General features: G+C 31.6%; 2 protein-coding genes across 2 annotated transcripts in view; both read right to left on the bottom strand.

Moving 5' to 3' along the window:
* The window catches only part of LOC145312474 (carboxypeptidase D-like), a 39,847-nt gene extending 26,502 nt beyond the window's left edge, over positions 1 to 13,345 (bottom strand). The window contains exons 1-8 of the mRNA XM_080151731.1: positions 13,304 to 13,345; positions 5,520 to 5,602; positions 4,592 to 4,642; positions 4,050 to 4,137; positions 3,404 to 3,501; positions 2,768 to 2,813; positions 2,272 to 2,344; positions 1,350 to 1,462 (exon numbers count right to left, since the gene is read on the bottom strand). Of these exons, the coding sequence (XP_080007857.1) occupies positions 1,350 to 1,462; positions 2,272 to 2,344; positions 2,768 to 2,813; positions 3,404 to 3,501; positions 4,050 to 4,137; positions 4,592 to 4,642; positions 5,520 to 5,602; positions 13,304 to 13,345 (594 nt within the window). The remainder of the gene's footprint in view (positions 1 to 1,349; positions 1,463 to 2,271; positions 2,345 to 2,767; positions 2,814 to 3,403; positions 3,502 to 4,049; positions 4,138 to 4,591; positions 4,643 to 5,519; positions 5,603 to 13,303) is intronic.
* Positions 13,346 to 13,910: 565 nt separating this feature from the next.
* Positions 13,911 to 17,589, bottom strand: LOC145312472 (uncharacterized). The gene is made up of 4 exons (XM_080151730.1): positions 17,456 to 17,589; positions 15,546 to 15,600; positions 14,264 to 14,319; positions 13,911 to 14,056 (listed from the first exon to the last, which is right to left on the bottom strand). The coding sequence occupies exons 1-4, from the start codon at positions 17,520 to 17,522 to the stop codon at positions 13,911 to 13,913; spliced, it is 324 nt and encodes a 107-aa protein (XP_080007856.1). The 5' UTR covers positions 17,523 to 17,589.
* Between the last annotated feature and the right edge of the window lie 1,180 nt (positions 17,590 to 18,769).

The raw sequence follows: 18,769 nt of genomic DNA, 5'->3' as shown, positions 1-18,769 counted from the left end.
AAAGGGCTTAGTATCAGTTTGTCTTTCCTTTAAGTTTTTATTTAGTTTCATTCCTAATGAACCAATAAAAACCATAAAAAATTCACTCAATGTCTGATTAGGTAAGGTCAATAAAAACACAAATAAAATTCACTCAATGTCATGAGGCTAAATTAAATTAGAAATCAAGAAAGAGAGCTTAAAAATAACATTAGTTAGTTCACTCTTTTTATAGTATATATGTAAATTCAAACAAAATTTTGAGATGTTCTATTAGTTAAAAACTTTCATGATTGTGTGGTGAAGATAAATAAAAAGTTTTAAGTTTCCAAAAGTATGAGATATATATCATCTATTTTTAGATTCTGATTAGATACCTAGGTATGTATGTATGCATGTGTGTGTGTGTGTGTGTGTGTGTTTCCAAATAAAGTTCAATACCTAACCAAGCTTGGAACTAATAAGTTCAAGGTGAAGGACCAGAAAAATTTGGCATTATCAATTTTCAGCAAATAAGAATATACTCAGAAATAGATAAGTTTCAATAAAAAAAATATAAAACAATTGAATTATATTCATTTGTATGAAAAAGTATAAAAAATGTAGGGTAAAAGTTTTAGACAAATATCAAAAGAAAAATAGTGACTATTATGATCAACAGATTGGAATCTTTAACAAAATTGGAATGCAAATAATTTAAAATATTAAATTTTTAATGTTAAAGAATAATAAAGATAAGAAAAAGAATTTAAAAACACACATTTAAAATGAAAAAAGATTTGTCAAATAAGCTACACCACTCTCTTCTAATATAAGATTAGCTTTAACATGATTCACGATTTAAAGTTATCAAAACATAAGAATATGTAGTGTATTTTTAAAACGCCTCTTCAGAGAAGAGCATAAAGTACAATTCTGACCTTTTGAAAGAGCACTTACCGAGCAATTAGACAGTTGTTTAAAATAAATAATTCTATTTCTGTTTTATTTATGCTACTAACCCTAATCCTGAATTGGAATGTTGTAATTAATTAGTGAATATTTGGCAATATTAAGCAAAATAATATCTTTATGTAGTTTTGCAGTGCACAAAATTTGCAATTTCAAGACATAGTTTTGGCACGCTTTTCTCCACTACTTAAATATACTAATCATAACTTATCTATCTGTATTTTTCCTAAGCTACATTTATACAGTTTGTATAGCTAAACTAAATTGTTTTAAACAATTCCACCAATAAAAGTGTGCAAATTACAGCTGCAACCGTACTTATAGAGTCTGGATTCTTAAAATAATTAACTGCTGCAGCCGTATGATTTTTTTTAATTTAGTCAAAAATAATAAGACTTGCACTATCCCTTTAAAATTACCTCAAAATCAAATGGATAAGTGACAAGAACTGCACCATCCCCCATATTGGCCGACAGAACAAAGGGGTTTGTAGCGCTCCAGTGAATCATTGCCTCTGTCTCTGGTTGTCTACCTTAAAAAATATTTTGGATCTATTACAAAGTTCACGGTCCAATTATTTTTGGAATCTAACATGTCATAAATACAGAAAATTTCAAAGGCTACTAGCGGCTAAACGACTGAACGACTGTTCACTCGAAGATAGATTAGACAATGGACTTTTCTTCAAAGTTTAAAACAACTTTTTTTATTCGTTGGCTTTACCACTTTGGGGACTTTTGATGAATTTTGTTTGGTTGGTCTATCAAGTTGAGTGTCCAAACGTTTCAACCACTATTTGTAAATTACAAAAGAGGTAGTTTTGTGTATTAATATTGGGAATGTACAACAATTTATCTGCCATTGTCTTATCCCTTCATATCACTGGCATCTATTGCATGGCTTCTTTTCCAAAAGCTTTCCTCTTTTACATAAATACAACATATTAAATAATCTATTGAAAATAAAATAAGAATCATTTTTCCCTCTAATATTCATTTTTTTGACATGAATTTATAAAAAATGTAGATCTGATTAAAAGTTTTGAGGGTAAGTTTAAACTTAACAAAACAGGGATTTTACCTCTATGTAATTATGTAACTTTTATGTCTGTTTGTGTGTTATACAATTCTTTTATACATATTTCCTTTAAAACTGTTACAAAATGTATTAATTTTAAAGTCTCAAACAATTAAAAAGACAATTAATTTTCACTGAAATTTATGTAAGGAATAATACCCTATCAAAAACTGTTTGAATAAAGTTGTTTGATATTAAATTGAAAATAGGTGGATGGGTTAGCTTTTTTTCCCTCATGCCTAACCCCTGCGGGGGCCTCTTTACCTTGATAAACATTATAGTCCAAGTCCTCCTGAAATCTGTACCAATCCTCCAGGGTTGGAAAATCCTTGTTTAATGACCAATATTCAGAATAATTTTCAAGCTAGAAACTATTAATATGCTTTTTATTTCGCCCCTAGAATCTACAGGGTCATTAGGAACACAATATTGATTTAAAACAGTGGAATAGGCTCTATAAGTATGACTTCAATATTTATTTTTGTTTTTTAAAAAGAAAGGTCCAGCCGTTTAGGATATTTTTTTTGGGACCAATATTCAAATAATTACCTATAAGTTCTTTTTTATTTTGTCATAACAAAAAAAACTTAAAAAAATGAGAAACTAAGTTTTGTTTTCTCAATGACAGTTACGTTTTGACATGATAAATACTAGATGAAAAATAATACTTTAATGGGCGGACGTACGGACATATATACCCAATTTATAGAGTTACTTCACTAACAACAATGATATAAAGTATTGGTCCTCCCTTGTTTAAATCAACATCATTTTCATTGTAAGCTCCAGCCTGCTTCCCAGATCCTAACAGGTCAACATAGCGGTCAGAATCTTTCACTAATATTTACAGTGAGAAAGGTAAAGGGTTCGAGTCCATCTTTTAACTATACCATTTTCTATAATTCTTATATAAAAATTTCAGGATCTGTATCTGTCTTTCTGTACTTAAGGATCTCTGTAACCGCTAAACCGATATGGTTCTCATTTACATTGTAGCCATATGGCTCTCATTTACATTGTAGCTAGGTCCTTGGTAGGCTTATAACTATTCTAGGGTAGGGTATCACCAACCTCCCAAAAGAAATTGCCCCTCCTATAAAAGAAATGAAACCTTTCCCTAAGTAAAAAAAAACATTTTCTTTGTAGTCAGGAGTTCGACTCCTCCCCCTTCAAGGTCCCCTATAGTCCTCTGGGGGCGTAGCCGCTAGTAAACACATAATATTTAATCTTTATGGGTTTATGGAGTTTTGTATGTTTGAATTCGATTATAATTAAAAGTATACAATTACTGACAAATATTGTTCAATCACTGGGTCTGTGGTTGTCTTGCAAAGTTAGTATAGAATATCTTCGCTACTAACAAAAAGGTTTTTGAAAAAGAAACAATCACTTTCCTGAACATTGCCCGGCCTTTGCTCTTTCAAAACCATCAGGATTTATTGTTGGAACCAGGCTAATATCTGTTGTGTCTACTATCTGCTTTATATTCTCATCCTAAAATTATATAATTTGGGTAAGGCTAATATATGTTATATCTATTATTATTTCATATTCTAATCCTAAATATATGTAATTTGGCAAGGCTAATATCTAAAGTATCTACTATTTGCTTTATATTCTCCTCCTAAATATGCTTAATTTGGGTAAGGCTAATATCTATTAATCACTAATTGATTTATATTCTTATCAAAATACATGTAATTCGGGTAATGCTATAATTATAATGAAACTGCTTATTATTTATTTTTTATTATGATTATCAATATATTAGATATTGAGGCAAGGCTAATAATATCTGATTTATATACTTATCATATATTTTTATCCTGTTAAGCAAGTTTTGATAAGGCATATACATGTTTATTTAACTAATTTTTATATAATCTAATTAATTGATTCTGATTTTTAACACTCTCCTTACACATTTTAGTACAGAATATGCCAGTTAGAATTAACTACCTATCTAATGATCTATTGTTAGCTATGCTTAAGAATCTAAATCTTAATCTTACTATACAAAATTCTTTATTATATTTGGTTACCTTATCATACAAGCTAAGTAGATGGTAGGCGAGGTGAACAATAATTTCTCTGCCCACAGGCTCGTTACCATGCATATTTGCTACCAATCTAGTAAATAATTCTTATATAAAAGTAACAGCTCTTTATAAGTCTGTCTGTCTGTGTGTACTGAAGTATCTCGCTAACCGCTGAACTGATATGGTTCTCCTTAACTGTGTAGCTTCTCATAGGTCTTGGGAATGATTATATATATTTTGGGGGACGGTGCCTCCACCCACCCAGGAGAAATTTCCAAAAATACCAAAAAAAATTTCAAATGACTACGCGACTGTAAATTTCATTAGAAATTATCCTCATTTGTCAGTATAATCTAATTTTACTTAATAAATGACAAATTCACTATAGTGAAAAGTCCTTTTCTTCATAATTATTTATTTGAAATATTTTTTGATGAACATTGCATCCTCTTATTTTTTTTTGCAGTTTAGTTGGTTGTTAAAAGTAAACTTAAAAGGTGAAGGCAAAACCAAACTAAACTTGTTATAATCTAATTTACATTTACCTGACCATTGGTTTTAACAAATCACGAGGTGCTCGAACATTTCTTGTTATCCTATTTTAAAAAATGAAGTTATCATTCACACATAACATGTTTTTGTAAAATTCTTCATCTTTACATGATTTTCAGTAAATTGTTCGTTTGTCAATGCCAGTCTTCAAATTAGAATAAAATGTTTTAGATGAACAAATGGTTCCAGGACAAACTCAGGAGTCTTAAACATCGGAGTGGACAAACGCAGGAGTGTTAAAATATTAATTGTATTAAGTATTTCTATACAGATTAGGTTAGGTTAAGATATGAATGAACAAGTAAGCCCCGTGCAGGGGTTAGGCATTTAAAAAACCTATAAGATGGTCTAAAATAGGTTAGGTTAGGTTAAGTTTCCACTCCAACGTTTGTCCACTCTGACGTTTGGGACTCCTGCGTTTGTCGTAGGACCGAACAAATAGCTATTTCTCTTGATACAAAATACAAAGTAAATTTATTAATTCATCAAAATAAACCTATTACTGACATTATTGGTATTATCCTCTTAGAAATTTTTTTTCAATATTGAAAATTTGAGTACCCCCCCCCGACAGCGAACTATGAACTCTGGCCGCAGCGCTCGGCTCCCTAGCCTGCCTAGCCGCAGCGCTCGGCCCCCTTGCCTGCCTAGCCGCAACGCTCGGCCCCCTTGCCTGCCTAGCCGCAGCGCTCGGCCCCCTTGTCTGCCTAGCCGCAGCGCTCGGCCCCCTTGCCTGCCTAGCCGCAGAGCTCGGCCCCCTTGCCTGCCTAGCCTCAGCGCTCGGCTCCCTAGCCTAAAACCTAACCTTTACCTAAAATAGTTGTTTGTCAGTAGTTGGGGGGGGGGGGGGGGGGGTACAAAATTGAAAAAAATGAAAAAAGAGGATAACGCCACATTATTATGTCTAAGAAAAGTTTGTACCTGATTCCCATAAGAGGAGTTCCTTTAACCGAAGTACCCAAAACAAATGGAACCGCCAAATTTGGATGCTGAGAGCCTAAATACTAAAGCAAAGGATATTATTGAGATTCTACGTTCATTTTTGATAAAGTCCTTTAGATGGAATTTTGAATGGCGTGACGAAAAATACACTCCATCCGTGTAAATAAGAAACTATACAGTCTTTTTTTTTTACCTCAGTCCATTTGTTTGTTGTTATGGATATTTGTTTACAATCTCGAAAATAACCCTGTATGCTAGGGTGCAGCCCCTTATCAAAACTATTTTTACTTTCATTATATACCTTTAAAACCCCTCAAAAACAATGGCTAAAAAACTTGACTTAATTGTTTTTCTCTGTAAAAAAAGAAAGTATATGTTAATGCAGAAGTATCTAAAAGAAAAATCCTAATTACACCAAACTTTCATGCAATTTCTCTTTTTTCTCATTCCTTTTTTCTTTTTTCCTCTTCACTCATCTCAACCCAAATCTTTCTTTACCCCTTTGAAAATATATTGCGAAATAATTTCTGCAATTAGCAAAGAAATTCGCAAGTATTTTCAGGAATTATGGTATGAGTAAATTAGATGAAAAAAGTAAAGAAAAAGTAAAGAAAAAAATTGCAAAAAATGCAGGCATTCCATCATTATGCAAGTGTTTATGTTGACTAAATGGCTTTAATTATATATGGTTGTGACTTATATAATATCAACATACTATTTTTAAAATTCTATTTTTCTACGACAATTACCATACTTGTTGACTTGGTCAATCATTGTGATTTAAACTGAATTTTCTTAAATTTGGTGGGCATTGTTCATAAATGACTAAGCATAGTTTATAATCTAAAGTTACTTTTTAACTATTTACTGGTTATGCGGAAAGTTCCATGTGTGATGTCTTAAAAATACCTCTATTATCCAACTCTTTTTTAGGGTTTCCTTTCCCATTTCTCATCTCATCCTTACTCTTTAGACGTATTTTTATGACGTTAAACATGACACTTTCCGCAAATCCCTATTTAATGTGTACAAAGCCTTCTAAGCTAATTTCAAGATTTTATGTTTGTTTTTCTTATTATTTATCCTTATATCCCTGTTGTATTTGCATTATTAACTGAAGTTTGTATGTGCGCAGTGTATTCTTAACAGGGATACAGGGATTATTAACTCAGGTTTGTATGTGCGCAGTGTATTCTTACCAGGGATACAGGGATTATTAACTGAAGTTTGTATGTGCGCAGTGTATTCTTACCAGGGATACAGGGATTATTAACTGAAGTTTGTATGTGCGCAGTGTATTCTTACCAGGGATACAGGGATTATTAACTGAAGTTTGTATGTGCGCAGTGTATTCTTACCAGGGATACAGGGATTATTAACTGAAGTTTGTATGTGCGCAGTGTATTCTTACCAGGGATACAGGGATTATTAACTCAGGTTTGTATGTGCGCAGTGTATTCTTACCAGGGATACAGGGATTATTAACTGAAGTTTGTATGTGCGCAGTGTATTCTTACCAGGGATACAGGGATTATTAACTGAAGTTTGTATGTGCGCAGTGTATTCTTACCAGGGATACAGGGATTATTAACTGAAGTTTGTATGTGCGCAGTGTATTCTTACCAAGGATACAGGGATTATTAACTGAAGTTTGTATGTGCGCAGTGTATTCTTAACAGGGATACAGGGATTGTTAACTGAAGTTTGTATGTGCGCAGTGTATTCTTAACAGGGATACAGGGATTCATAAATTAATCTGCATACATTTCTCTAGCCGAAATTTTACACGGATAAATCTATAATACAAAGTAGAATGATGTCTGTCCGTCCGTCCGTCTGTCTGTCTGCCTGTCCGTCCCTTAAGATCTCGGTAACCACTGAACCGATTGGATTCTACTCTTCAGGGAATATACCTACTGGTTCTGTGGTGGTTTTAGGCTATTTTATTGGGGGGTGGGACACCCCCAACCCCTAAAAAAATAAAAAAATCCCCCCTCAATTTTTTAAAAATTATTTAAAATTTGTGGGGGCATCTCCAGAGGTTATTATTTTTCTTTTTCTTTTATTACCTGTTGGAGCAAAGCCCCTAGAGGCTAGGGGCGAAGCCGCTAGTATAAAATATAGGATCAAATATAGAGGACTGGATACATCATGATATCTAACCATGCATTGTGTATTTATGATCCAAACCTTGTTAATATAATGAATTACTTGTTGATACGGTAAAACGTCCGTCAGACAATCCACCCTTTGATTGACACGAACATTGCCTTTGCATGGTAAAGGCATTCCCGCTAACCTAACTGTACATGTCGCGCACCAGATATAGCTTCAGTAGGAGATATTTCAAGTATGTAATGTTGAACTGAGATTCGAAACTATCACCTTGACAACAAGTAAACTAACACATATTTAATAATTTTAAGGAAGATTAGATCCTTGTCAATTGTCCTATCTCTAAATCCTTGATTATTCTTCATTGAATAAATTCAACTAACAAAAAGCTCTTATATCTTTTGGAGAAAAAAATGTTTTAATGAACAAAAAATCTAAAACCAAAGTTATAACTATTATTAATAATTAAATATAAAACCTATTTGATTAAACACGAGTAAAATATCAATAAAATTATTGATTAAAAACATAGTGATAAACAAAATTATTGATGAAAATAGTTTGCTGAAAAGTTTGGAACCAACCAATTATAATTTAATAAAAAAAATCAATGTTTTTGAGTCAACGAATAAGCTAACGTTGTAAAAGAACTTTGGGTATCAGTGAAATTTATAATTCTCTAATTAAACTGACCAAAGATAAAAGAAACATAACAAATTATTTTTTTGCCTTGAAACGTTTAAATAAGAAGAGATATTATGTCTTTTTGTTGCTCAACTTTTTTATTCTCAGAATAATTCTTTTTTAAATGATGATTTTTGCTTATTATTTGACGTGATACAAAAATATATTTTAAACATTGCCTAAACATCCGATCGAAGTTGCATTTTAAGTGAAGCATTTTAAAGTATGAAATATAACGTCCTACTGGCCATTGGTTGGTCATTAAAAATGTATACTGGTCTGTCATTGGTAATTTAGTCTGTGTATTGGTCTATCATTGGTCATTTGTATTATACTACGTCAAATTTATAGACACTATACCCAGATTCATTTCTAAGTTATCAAGACTTGTTGATCGACGGCTGGACTGTGGCCGTAATTTTATTATATTGATCGCAGTCCATAAGCAATGCTAATTATTTTTCATTTTAGCATCAAATAAGGTAGGTAAGCAAATTAATAAAAAAACCATGCTTTGCTTACAAAGTAAGAATTTACATTTTTTTCTGACAAATTATCCAAATACCCCTGCTGTAAAGAGATTAAAAATTATGTATGGATCAATTTAAATTGCAGTTTGATGAAGAGATAATTATTCATTATTGCCAAAATAAATTTTGGGTTTGAAAAATTGTATATTGAGCATTTTTCAAATCTCAATTCTAAAGATGATTAAAGTCCCTTCATAGATTATGACGTCATACGATAGAATAGCCAATGAGAGGCCAGTATACACTGTAATTGACCAATTGTAAAATTTATGCCTGCCTCTGAATTCTTTATAATTAAAACTCAATCGGTTCAGAAGTTAACAAATTCTTAAGCTACAAACAAAAAAAATACTTTTTTCTTATTTGTCTGTATCATTGGCGTGCACATATATTAACCAAGGGGTCGTAAATCCTGGTTAGAGTGGATAATAGGGAAAAACTGTCCTAATCTGAATTGTCAGACACCCACCTGCACCCCCTTCTGCACTCATTTGGTCTATATGCTAGAAGTGCATGATATGAAATCCAAACTAAATAAAGACATTCAGACAAGAGTTTTTACACAAAATGTTTTTACTACAGTTTCATTTAACATAACTCTTCTACAAAGTTAATATTAAGTCAGATAGTAGCAAAGTCTTTAAAAGTAAAAAAATAGGGTAACAAACCGTTTAACACGGCATAACACTATTCAACAACAAATCATTGTAAATCCCCAATGAGGATGAAAAAAATACCCCTATTAGAACCCCTAATCGATTGAAAAGTTTTGTATTGTAATTATAAAATTATAAGATTCTAAAAGAATTACTTATTATCAACTTGAGGAGTATTTTTGTTTATCATTATTGGGGATGCACATTGCACAATAATGTACATCTATAATGTATTGTCTATTGTCAAACCCCTAATATCCTTAGGTAAATATTCAGAATGACCCCATAACAATTCGTCTTTTAATCCTTATAATAAAGTAACAGGATGTTTGTGTGTCTGTGTGTTTGTGTGTTTGGATGTTTGTATGTTTGTACCGAAGGATCTCGCTAACCGCTGAACCGATCGGGTTCTCCTTAACAAGGTAGCTTCTCATAGGTCCCAGGAAGGTTTATAACCATTTTCTTAGGGGGTGGGACACCCCCCCCCCAAAATGAAAAATCCCCCTCCTCAAAAATTTTTTTTATATTTTTTAACTAAAATTAAAAATGAGGGGGGGGGGGGCATCCCCCCCCCAAAAAATGTTTTTACTTTTTCTTTTAAAATATAAAATAAGAAATTGAATTATTACATTCGACTCTCTCCTCCTCAAGTGCCCCTAGAGGCCTCTAGGGGGGCGTAGCCGCTAGTCTAATATATAAGAATACATATAAACGAAACACTTTTTTCATTTGATTTGAGTGGCTTATTCTACTGAAAGCCGTACTACTACCATCTTAAATCATATTTGATAGAAAAAATAATAAGATATCTAAAAGTGATTCAACAAAATCATGTTTTACTTTCTTTGGTTGGCTTTCTCTGCTAGACCACTTTATAATCGTATAATTGCAATTAGTACGTGTTAGAATGGCAGGATTTAAGTTTAACTAGCGAATGCCTCCAAAGCATCTAGTGTAGTGCCTAAAACCTTTCCTAAAAAGTGCAAAAAATCAGTATTTTCCGAGATCGTTAGTTTCAGGCAAAAAAACTGTACTATTTTAAATCACAGCCTAGTGTAGACAAACTTACAAATAGACTTATAGAATTAATTAGATACCAAAAAAGTATTTACAAGGAAAACAACACCATTAAATCCAATAGCAGCGAAGCTGTTTGACTTACAATAATCAAAATTTACTTCAAACTACCGAGAATGTAAAAGAAAGAATAAAGAGAAAGCAAAAAATTTTAAAAAAGAGGAAAAATAATAATATAATAAAAAGAGAATATACATACAATATATATATATATACATATATATAGAATACATTATAACTTTAGAACATTATAACATTGCAACTTATTTGTCTTATAATATCCCGTTTGATACACATTTTCTGCGCTCATGTTGCTTTTGGCATCCCATATGGATATATATTTGTGAAAGGTATATGATAAAATCTGATAACCCTATCCTTAGAACAACTGTTGAGTAACTTTGCAACTAGAAATCTTAGAGCAGCTGCGCCTGTAAAAAATATAAGAAAATATTGTGCTAAGTAAAGGAGAGTGAAAAATGTTTCGAGAATAAATTGGTTTCATTACAGCGCACATTTTGCTTTACCTATTACAGTGCAATTGGATTGGTTCATGTTCAATTTTAAAAAACGGACCTTAAAGGAAACTCGTATATATTTAAACTTCACTTAAAGCAATTAAAACAACAATACCTTTTTCTTCTATATCATTTAAATTTTTCATGGATAACAGCCTTGAGACGAAAAATATTCTTAAACTTAGGTCCCTTTTTGATATTACAACATGAGGAAATATCCGTGGGTGCTCTAATAGCTACCTTTACAAAGCATTAATAGTAAGGTGCAGGGGGACTAAAAAAGAAAAAGATTTTCAGTATGAATTTGAAACCGATTAATATCTGCTGAATTAAAACCGGTTCATAGCCCTGCAAAAAATCCTGTATTGTTCTGAAAAAAAAAATATTTTCAGAATGGCCTTGAAACCGATTAATATCCGCTGAATTAAACCAGTTCAGAGAGCTACCAGAAAATCATGTATCGTTTTGAAAACTAACCAAACTATTGGAAAATACACACAAAAAAAACACAAATAACCACAGAATAATTTTTTTTTCTTGCACATTGATTTTAAAAAGTCAGTCTTAGCACCTGATCCGGATATTTTTTTCAGTGCAGATTCTACAAACAAAAGTTGTAATTCCTAAAATTTTTGAAACACCCTGTAATAGAAGAAAGAAGGTAGAGAAGGGTTTAGAAATCAATTTAGTGTAATGCATATATGTGCAAACTAATACTTTATTCAAATTTTAAAATCAAACATTGTTGAAAAAAAGAATTATTTTATGCCAATAAGTAACGCAAACAATACAAAACGTTTGGAAAAGTCAAAGCAACTGAAAATTAATTAATTTGAGTGTCTAAACGTTTCAACTAGTAATTGTAATCTACAGAAAGGGTATTTGAACTTTTCTTGGATAGCTCCATGAATTCTAAGCCATTTATGTTTTAGAACGTTCTGTTTTCCGCTTAAATTATAAAATCATTCAACAAAATATGTGATAAAAAATAATTGTTGAGTAGCTATGTTTTTAAATGATGTAGGCCGTAGGGGTTAAATTTAAAATATGATGATTATAAAGTAGAAACAAAATAAGGATATTGTTATATAATGCCAAAAGATAATTATTAAATTATGTAATATTTTAAGCAAAACACATATTTTTTAGAATTTTTTTTTAGATTATATTTAAAACAAAATATCCAACAAAAGAATTATTTATTATATTGGTAGATTCTGTTAAAAACTAAGTATTATAAAAATATGGTAATAGATAAGAAATTAATTTTCTGAACATGTTCTGCCATTAAATGGCAAAGATATTGGGGGTTATGTTGATTTATGATTGTTAGTACAAATGATAAGTGTTCAAACCAGTGCATGGCGTGCAAAGGGTTTTGCCACTTGTGACAACCAAAAATCTAGGTGGCTGTTAGCTTATATTGCTCAAATTTAAGTGGTTTTTTACTTTTTTACCTTGACACCCCAATTAGCTGTATTAGGGGGGGGGGGGAGGAATTGTATAAGGGGTGTAACCATCCCCCTTAATTTTGCCAGATAGGTGAATACCTCCAAATACTTTAAATTGTACTTAAATGTTACAGGAATCACCGTACAAATGATGAATTCGATAGGACAATTCTAACATTAACGATAGGAGCTAGCCTTTTTGAATAACTTATGCTTAATTTTGTACGGATGTACGGAAGAACGGCCCGACCTTTCGTATAAGAAAGCTTCGCTTTTAAATATATGCTTAATATAAAATAAATTGAAAAGTAAGAAAAGTGAGAAAAATTTAAATGATAAAAGTACAAAATAAAATATGAGACAGAAAATAATTAACTCCAAAATCCAAGAAATATTTCAGAAAGATTTCTTTCTTTTTCTTTACATTATTAATATAAATAATGTTAAAAAGTTCTTTTATTTGTGCATCTACTCCATAGCCAGTATAAAGAAATACGGTAAAGTTATAATAGAGTAATACGAGAAGTGAAGTCAGTATGGGAAAGTGAACTATCAGCCATGCACCTCTAAAAAAAATCAGCAATCTACTTCCATTACAGACAGAAGGACATATAGACATACAGACACAAACACATATATAGTACAAACTGCTAATAATATAGGTAGATAAAAATTGAAATGTATTCCTTAAAAGAATTTCTAGTTCTTCTTCTACAAATAAAAAAAAACTACCTGTATTTTATCATGAAGTTCTTCTGTGGTTCTGATATTCATTTCATCAAGTTTATTATTAATAAAAACTTAATTCTGGGTATTTGTTCAACATTTTTGTAACAGAACAACTTTTTGAATTACTAGCGGCTACGCACCTAGAGGCCTCTAGTGGCACTTTAAATGTTTGTTTTTCTTTATAATAATACGTATTTTTTCTTTGGTGCGTTCAAGTCTATACGATACCTACCTATGTTGCGTTCAAGTCTCTGCGTCAAAAAATTTTTTTTGTGATTTCTCTTGGGAGGGTGGTGGTACCCTCCCCCAAATAGTTATAAACTTTCCCGGGACCTATGAGAAGCTCGGGGTTTGGACACACAGACAGACATACAGACACACAAGACAAACACACATCCTGTTACTTTATTATAAAGATTTATCGATTCGTATTATAGACAGCTTTTCTGCGTATATTAAAAAGAAAAGCTTAAAAATTAAAACTATTTTAGTTAGCCCCGAGAGGCCGATGGCACGGGCTAACAAAACTGGTATTAGTTTTATGATTTTTATTTTAATATTAGTGGAAAAATAGTCTGTAATATACATGATTTTTCAGTCTATCGGATATTCATCGGTTTTGAAGAGTTTCTGATAAACTGAATGAATTCCTGTAATGTAGAAGATCACAAGTTCTGAAGCAGAATCCCCAATCTTCGCGCTCCAGGCTTGCTTCCCTGGTAAAATCATCAACCAATTTTGTTGGACACATAGCATCTAAAATATGAAAATTTTGTGCAGCTATGGGCTCAGCTTATAACAAATATTACGTCATACAATACAATGACATGCCAGTATATATTTTAATTGACAATGATAAAATATATACTGGCCTATAATTGGTTATTTGTATTGTATGACATGCTTACAATGAAGAAAATTGTAAAAGACAAAATATGATGAGCCCTTAAAAATTATTTCTACCTGTAGAATTAGTCAGATATTTTGATGTACATTCATAAAACAATTCTCCCTGGAACCTAAAAAAATATTTTTAGGGTTGATGTTTCTTTTTCTTGAATTTTTAAGACATTTAAAATTAATACTATTTTTTGATCCATATAATAATTCAACTTTTAGAAGCAGTATTTTAATGTGATTTTTGACCCTTAGCCTTAAAACATTCTCTAACTATTTTAGATCTGTAATCACTTATTGTATTCAGTTTCCAAATAATCCAACATATTTACTGTCGTTTGACTGTTTAATCAATTTGTTTTGCATCGTATCATAGACAGTTATCCGCGGATCGACAATAACACAAACACATATAAACCTAAATACATGAATACTTTTCTTTGCTTTTATAGTTTGAGTAAAAACTAATTATGAATAATCAGGGAGGGGGGGGGGTACATTGAGCTGCTTATTACACCAGTCCCCAAAGTCTTTCAATAACGTTTTTTTATTCGTTGGCTTAACAACCTTGGAACTTTTATAAAATTTTATTTGTTGGTTAACTTAGTTGAGTGTCCTAACGTTTCAACCACTTATTGTAATCTACAGAATGGTATCATTTTGGGGATGTACATCAATTTATCGTTCACTGACGTACCCCTTTCAATCCCTGAAGTATATTATTTATTGTTTTCCGATACAAAGTCACATCTTAATATTTATATTCATACACATTATTCTGAAGAAAATATCTTTAGTGAATTATAGAGAATGTTTGGATCGGTCGCATGCAGAGGATTTTCATACACTTTTTTACAGAAATAGATCAGGTACACGTTGGTAAACGCATTACAGACAAGCATACATACATACTGAAACGATCTTTCTTATAGCCAGGGAGGGAGGGCACATTGGACTGCAAATTATAAGTGGTACCCAAAACTTTAATGCCACGTCCTCTAATTCGGTGGCTTTTAAAAAAAATTGATGCTTTTATCAAATCTGTATTGGGTGGATTAAACTAGAAGTGTTCATAAGGGGTAATGTTGTATCATCACTGCCGATTGAACAGCGGAAAGTGTCTTGTGTGACGTCATAAAAATACGTCTATTATACATCTCTTTTTTAGGTGTTTCCTTTACCGCTTCTCATTTTATCCTTCCTTTTTAGAGGTTTTAATGACGTCACACATGATACTTTCCGTTGTCCCCTGTCGATGTACATCAAATTATCGCTCACTGTCTTATCCCTTAGATTCATTGTTAATACCTAAATAAAACCACATAAATGGATAAAAAAATAAACTTGCCTAAATGGAAAAATACAAGGTGGGCCAACCCCAAATCTTGTCCTGCATTCTTTCCCTAAAACATTTAATAATCTTATTATATAAAGTAGAAAGGTTTTTGGTCTAAAGCTTAAGATTTCCATAAGCACAGAACCGTTTGTTAATTCTCTCTTTCTAGTCCGCCTTTCATAGTTCCTGTGATGGTTCTAGGCTATTTCAGTTTCGAATTTAAGTCCTGGTTTTAGGCTATTTTTCTAGTCACTATCTGTCATTTGAATACTAAGCCCCTAGATGCTAGGGGCACAGTCGCCAGTATATAATAAAGCAATTCATGATAACATTAGATAATACAAATAATAGAAAACTTCCAGAAATAAATGAAATAAAGTTACCACAGTAAAACTATCAATCATGAAATAAAAAAGTCATTTTTAAGTAGGGTCTGTCCGTCAGTACCTACATAGCTGTGTTTCAAAACTTTTTCATAAATTATATCATGCTTTTAAACATGTCTGATGCAAAGAAACTCGCTAAACATTGAACCAATTCTCCTTTACAGTAAATCTTGTTATAGGTCCGAAAAAGGTTCATTTTGGGGAAGGAAATATCTTTCTGTTTAAAACTAAAATTTTCTTTTCTTTAATTCTAAGAGCTCCAAGATTATTCCTATATTACAGTCTACTGTTAATCTGTATGAAAAGCATAAAAGAATGTACAAGATTTGAAAATTAGGCTGGAAAAAGATAAATTACTGTAAATACTTAATTTCTTGATGGAAAAGTTGAAATAATTTACAGTTTTACATGCCTGCGTAGCATCTCTATAAGTTACTGATATAAGAAATATTCAAATTTCGTATTAAGTTTAATTATTATTTTTCTCCTCGACTATTAAATTTTTTAAAAAAATAATACTAGCGGTTGCTCCCTTATAATTTAGGGGCTTTATTCCGAGGAGTATAGAAAGGCAGACAAAAAGCCTAAAACCACGCTAACCCCAATGTGAAGCTTCCCTGAAAAGGAGAGCTTAAACGGTTCAGTCGTTATTGAGCTACAGACAAAAAACCTTACTACTTTTTATAATAGGATGTCTCTTTTGAAACAAATAACCACAAGCAGACAAATTAACAACGTTTTTCCTGAAGTCCTAACTGTGTATAAAAATTAGCTGCGATTGTTTACAGGCTTTGACATAACTACGTTATTAGCAACGTCACTAGCCTGATAAAGTAACCATTCTAACTACATGTAATCACTACACGTTATTAGAAAATTTTCCTATTTTAAAAATTTGTGAGTACGCGTCCTTGTTTCACGACTTTAGTTATTCCAAACAATTTAAATCTTTAGAAGCAGAGCTCCTCTTTGATTTATTTTGTCTGTCTCTCCGTCCGTAACGTTATTGGGAAAATTGAATTTTTTCGACTGCTATTTCAAATAGACATCTGAAATTTGGTGATGATTCCCTGTACCAATAGGCATACACTATATAACTAACTTGGTCCGTCCGTAATGCTTCATGAAACATATATACCCAAATTTTTAAAAAAGCTTCGAGATCTATTTATTTTTAAGATAATTAATCGCATATTCTTTCTCTTTCTTTCATTTTTCTATGACAACTGGACATCTGCTCTATAACTGACTTTATACATTTATAGTCATTTTTATGTCTCGCTATTAATGGATGTTGTCATCCTTGTTTCCCTAAGATCAAAGCAATTAACAGAGTAAAAAGTTAAATAAAATCAGTCATATAATTTACAAAATAAATCCGGACATATTCATTACTAGTGGCTACGCCCCTTGCATTTAGTGGCTCTGTATTTAAAGCGGCAATGAGATCTTAAGCTTCAGATAAAAAACCTTGCTACTTTATATAATTGGATAGAGAATGTAAGCCATTATAATTATAAATAAACATAAATAAACCTGTTATAACAATTAAATTGCAAGCAATAATTGCTAATAGCCAAACCAGCCTACTTGCAACAACCATTTTGCACTGAAATATAAAAATCACCCCCAACGTTATGATAATTTGTAAGCAATTTTAGATGTTTCCCCTTTCAGCTTGCAATTGCAACTATCTTAAACACTGTCCATATAACGATAACAAATTAAAAGGGGATTGGCTTTCCTATAAAGAAATAAGAAGAGAGAATTTAGCTTTTACAGTCATGTCTGTGCGTATTAGCCTTACCCAAAATTGTTTCTTTCAAAAATTAAATTTTATGTATCAGCACATAAAACATTTAAAATGGTTGAATTGCTTCAGCTGCACATTGTCGTCAACCGCTTGTTCAAGAGTGATATTTATCAGCTAACCAAAATTTAAGAAGCTGAATCTTTAAGCCTAAGCCGCCATTTCATCAGGCTGTATATTTTCAGTTGACTTTAAACAAATTGAATCTAAGACTACCGAGCACTGCTATTCAAAATAAAAAATTAAAATTGGTAAAAAATTACATTTCGAACTGTGCTAGCATGTAAGTATTAAAAATGCTTGAAGAAAGGGGTGCGTGACAGCGGCACAGGAAAATGGGCACAATTTCTTGCTTAAGAAGGAGGGGGGGGGGGGTAGTGTTGCCCCTTTATGACAGGAATGACAAACCAAAAAAATGTTTATAAGAGGGTTGTTTATTTTGTTTTATGATATAAAGACATGCTTTATTCTTAATTTGTTTAAGAAAAGGAAACTGGTTGATTTATTTCTTTTTAGAACTTGTTTCTTAAGCTTATTCAAGTTTATATGAAGTTAAAAAAATATTATATTGGCCTAGACTTTTTAAAGATTTTTGGAAAATTTTAGGTAAATATAAAGACGTACAAAATAAAATGTAAATGCTCATTTGGGAGAATTCTTTACAATAATTATATCAGTCATGTAGCCGTGTAAATAATAATTACCAAATAAAATTCCAATAGCCCCATTGCTTAAATCAGTAACAGACTTACAAAGTAATAAGTATGTTAGATGATTATGGGAGTCGTTAACTTTAATTTTAGCAGCCTATCTAAGGAGAATAAAGCGAACAAACAAAATAATTGATTTATAGAAAAAAAATGCTCTTAAAAAAGAAAATGATTGGGCGCAAAACTTATGAAATGATGATAAATTGATCATAGGGATTTAACTTTTAAGTAATATATCTTCTTATAAATTGCATCCAATGATTTAAAGATTTTCAGACAAATCTATAACATTCAGATTATAAAAAAATGTGTTGCTTTTCTATATTTTCA

The sequence above is a fragment of the Acartia tonsa genome, chromosome 2 (assembly GCF_053477335.1).
Source record: "Acartia tonsa isolate MP-2025a chromosome 2, ASM5347733v1, whole genome shotgun sequence".
In the NCBI taxonomy this organism is placed as follows: domain Eukaryota; kingdom Metazoa; phylum Arthropoda; class Copepoda; order Calanoida; family Acartiidae; genus Acartia; species Acartia tonsa.
This window is presented reverse-complemented; position numbering and strand designations above follow the sequence as displayed.

Coding starts and splice junctions, on each gene's coding strand:
- LOC145312472 (XM_080151730.1), bottom strand. CDS start 17,522: ATGGTTGTTGCAAGTAGGCTGGTTTGGCTATTAGCAATTATTGCTTGC. Junction 15,601..17,455: donor CAATTTAATTGTTATAACAG/GTTTATTTATGT, acceptor TAAATGTTTTAG/GGAAAGAATGCAGGACAAGA. Junction 14,057..14,263: donor ATATCTGACTAATTCTACAG/GTAGAAATAATT, acceptor TTCATATTTTAG/ATGCTATGTGTCCAACAAAA.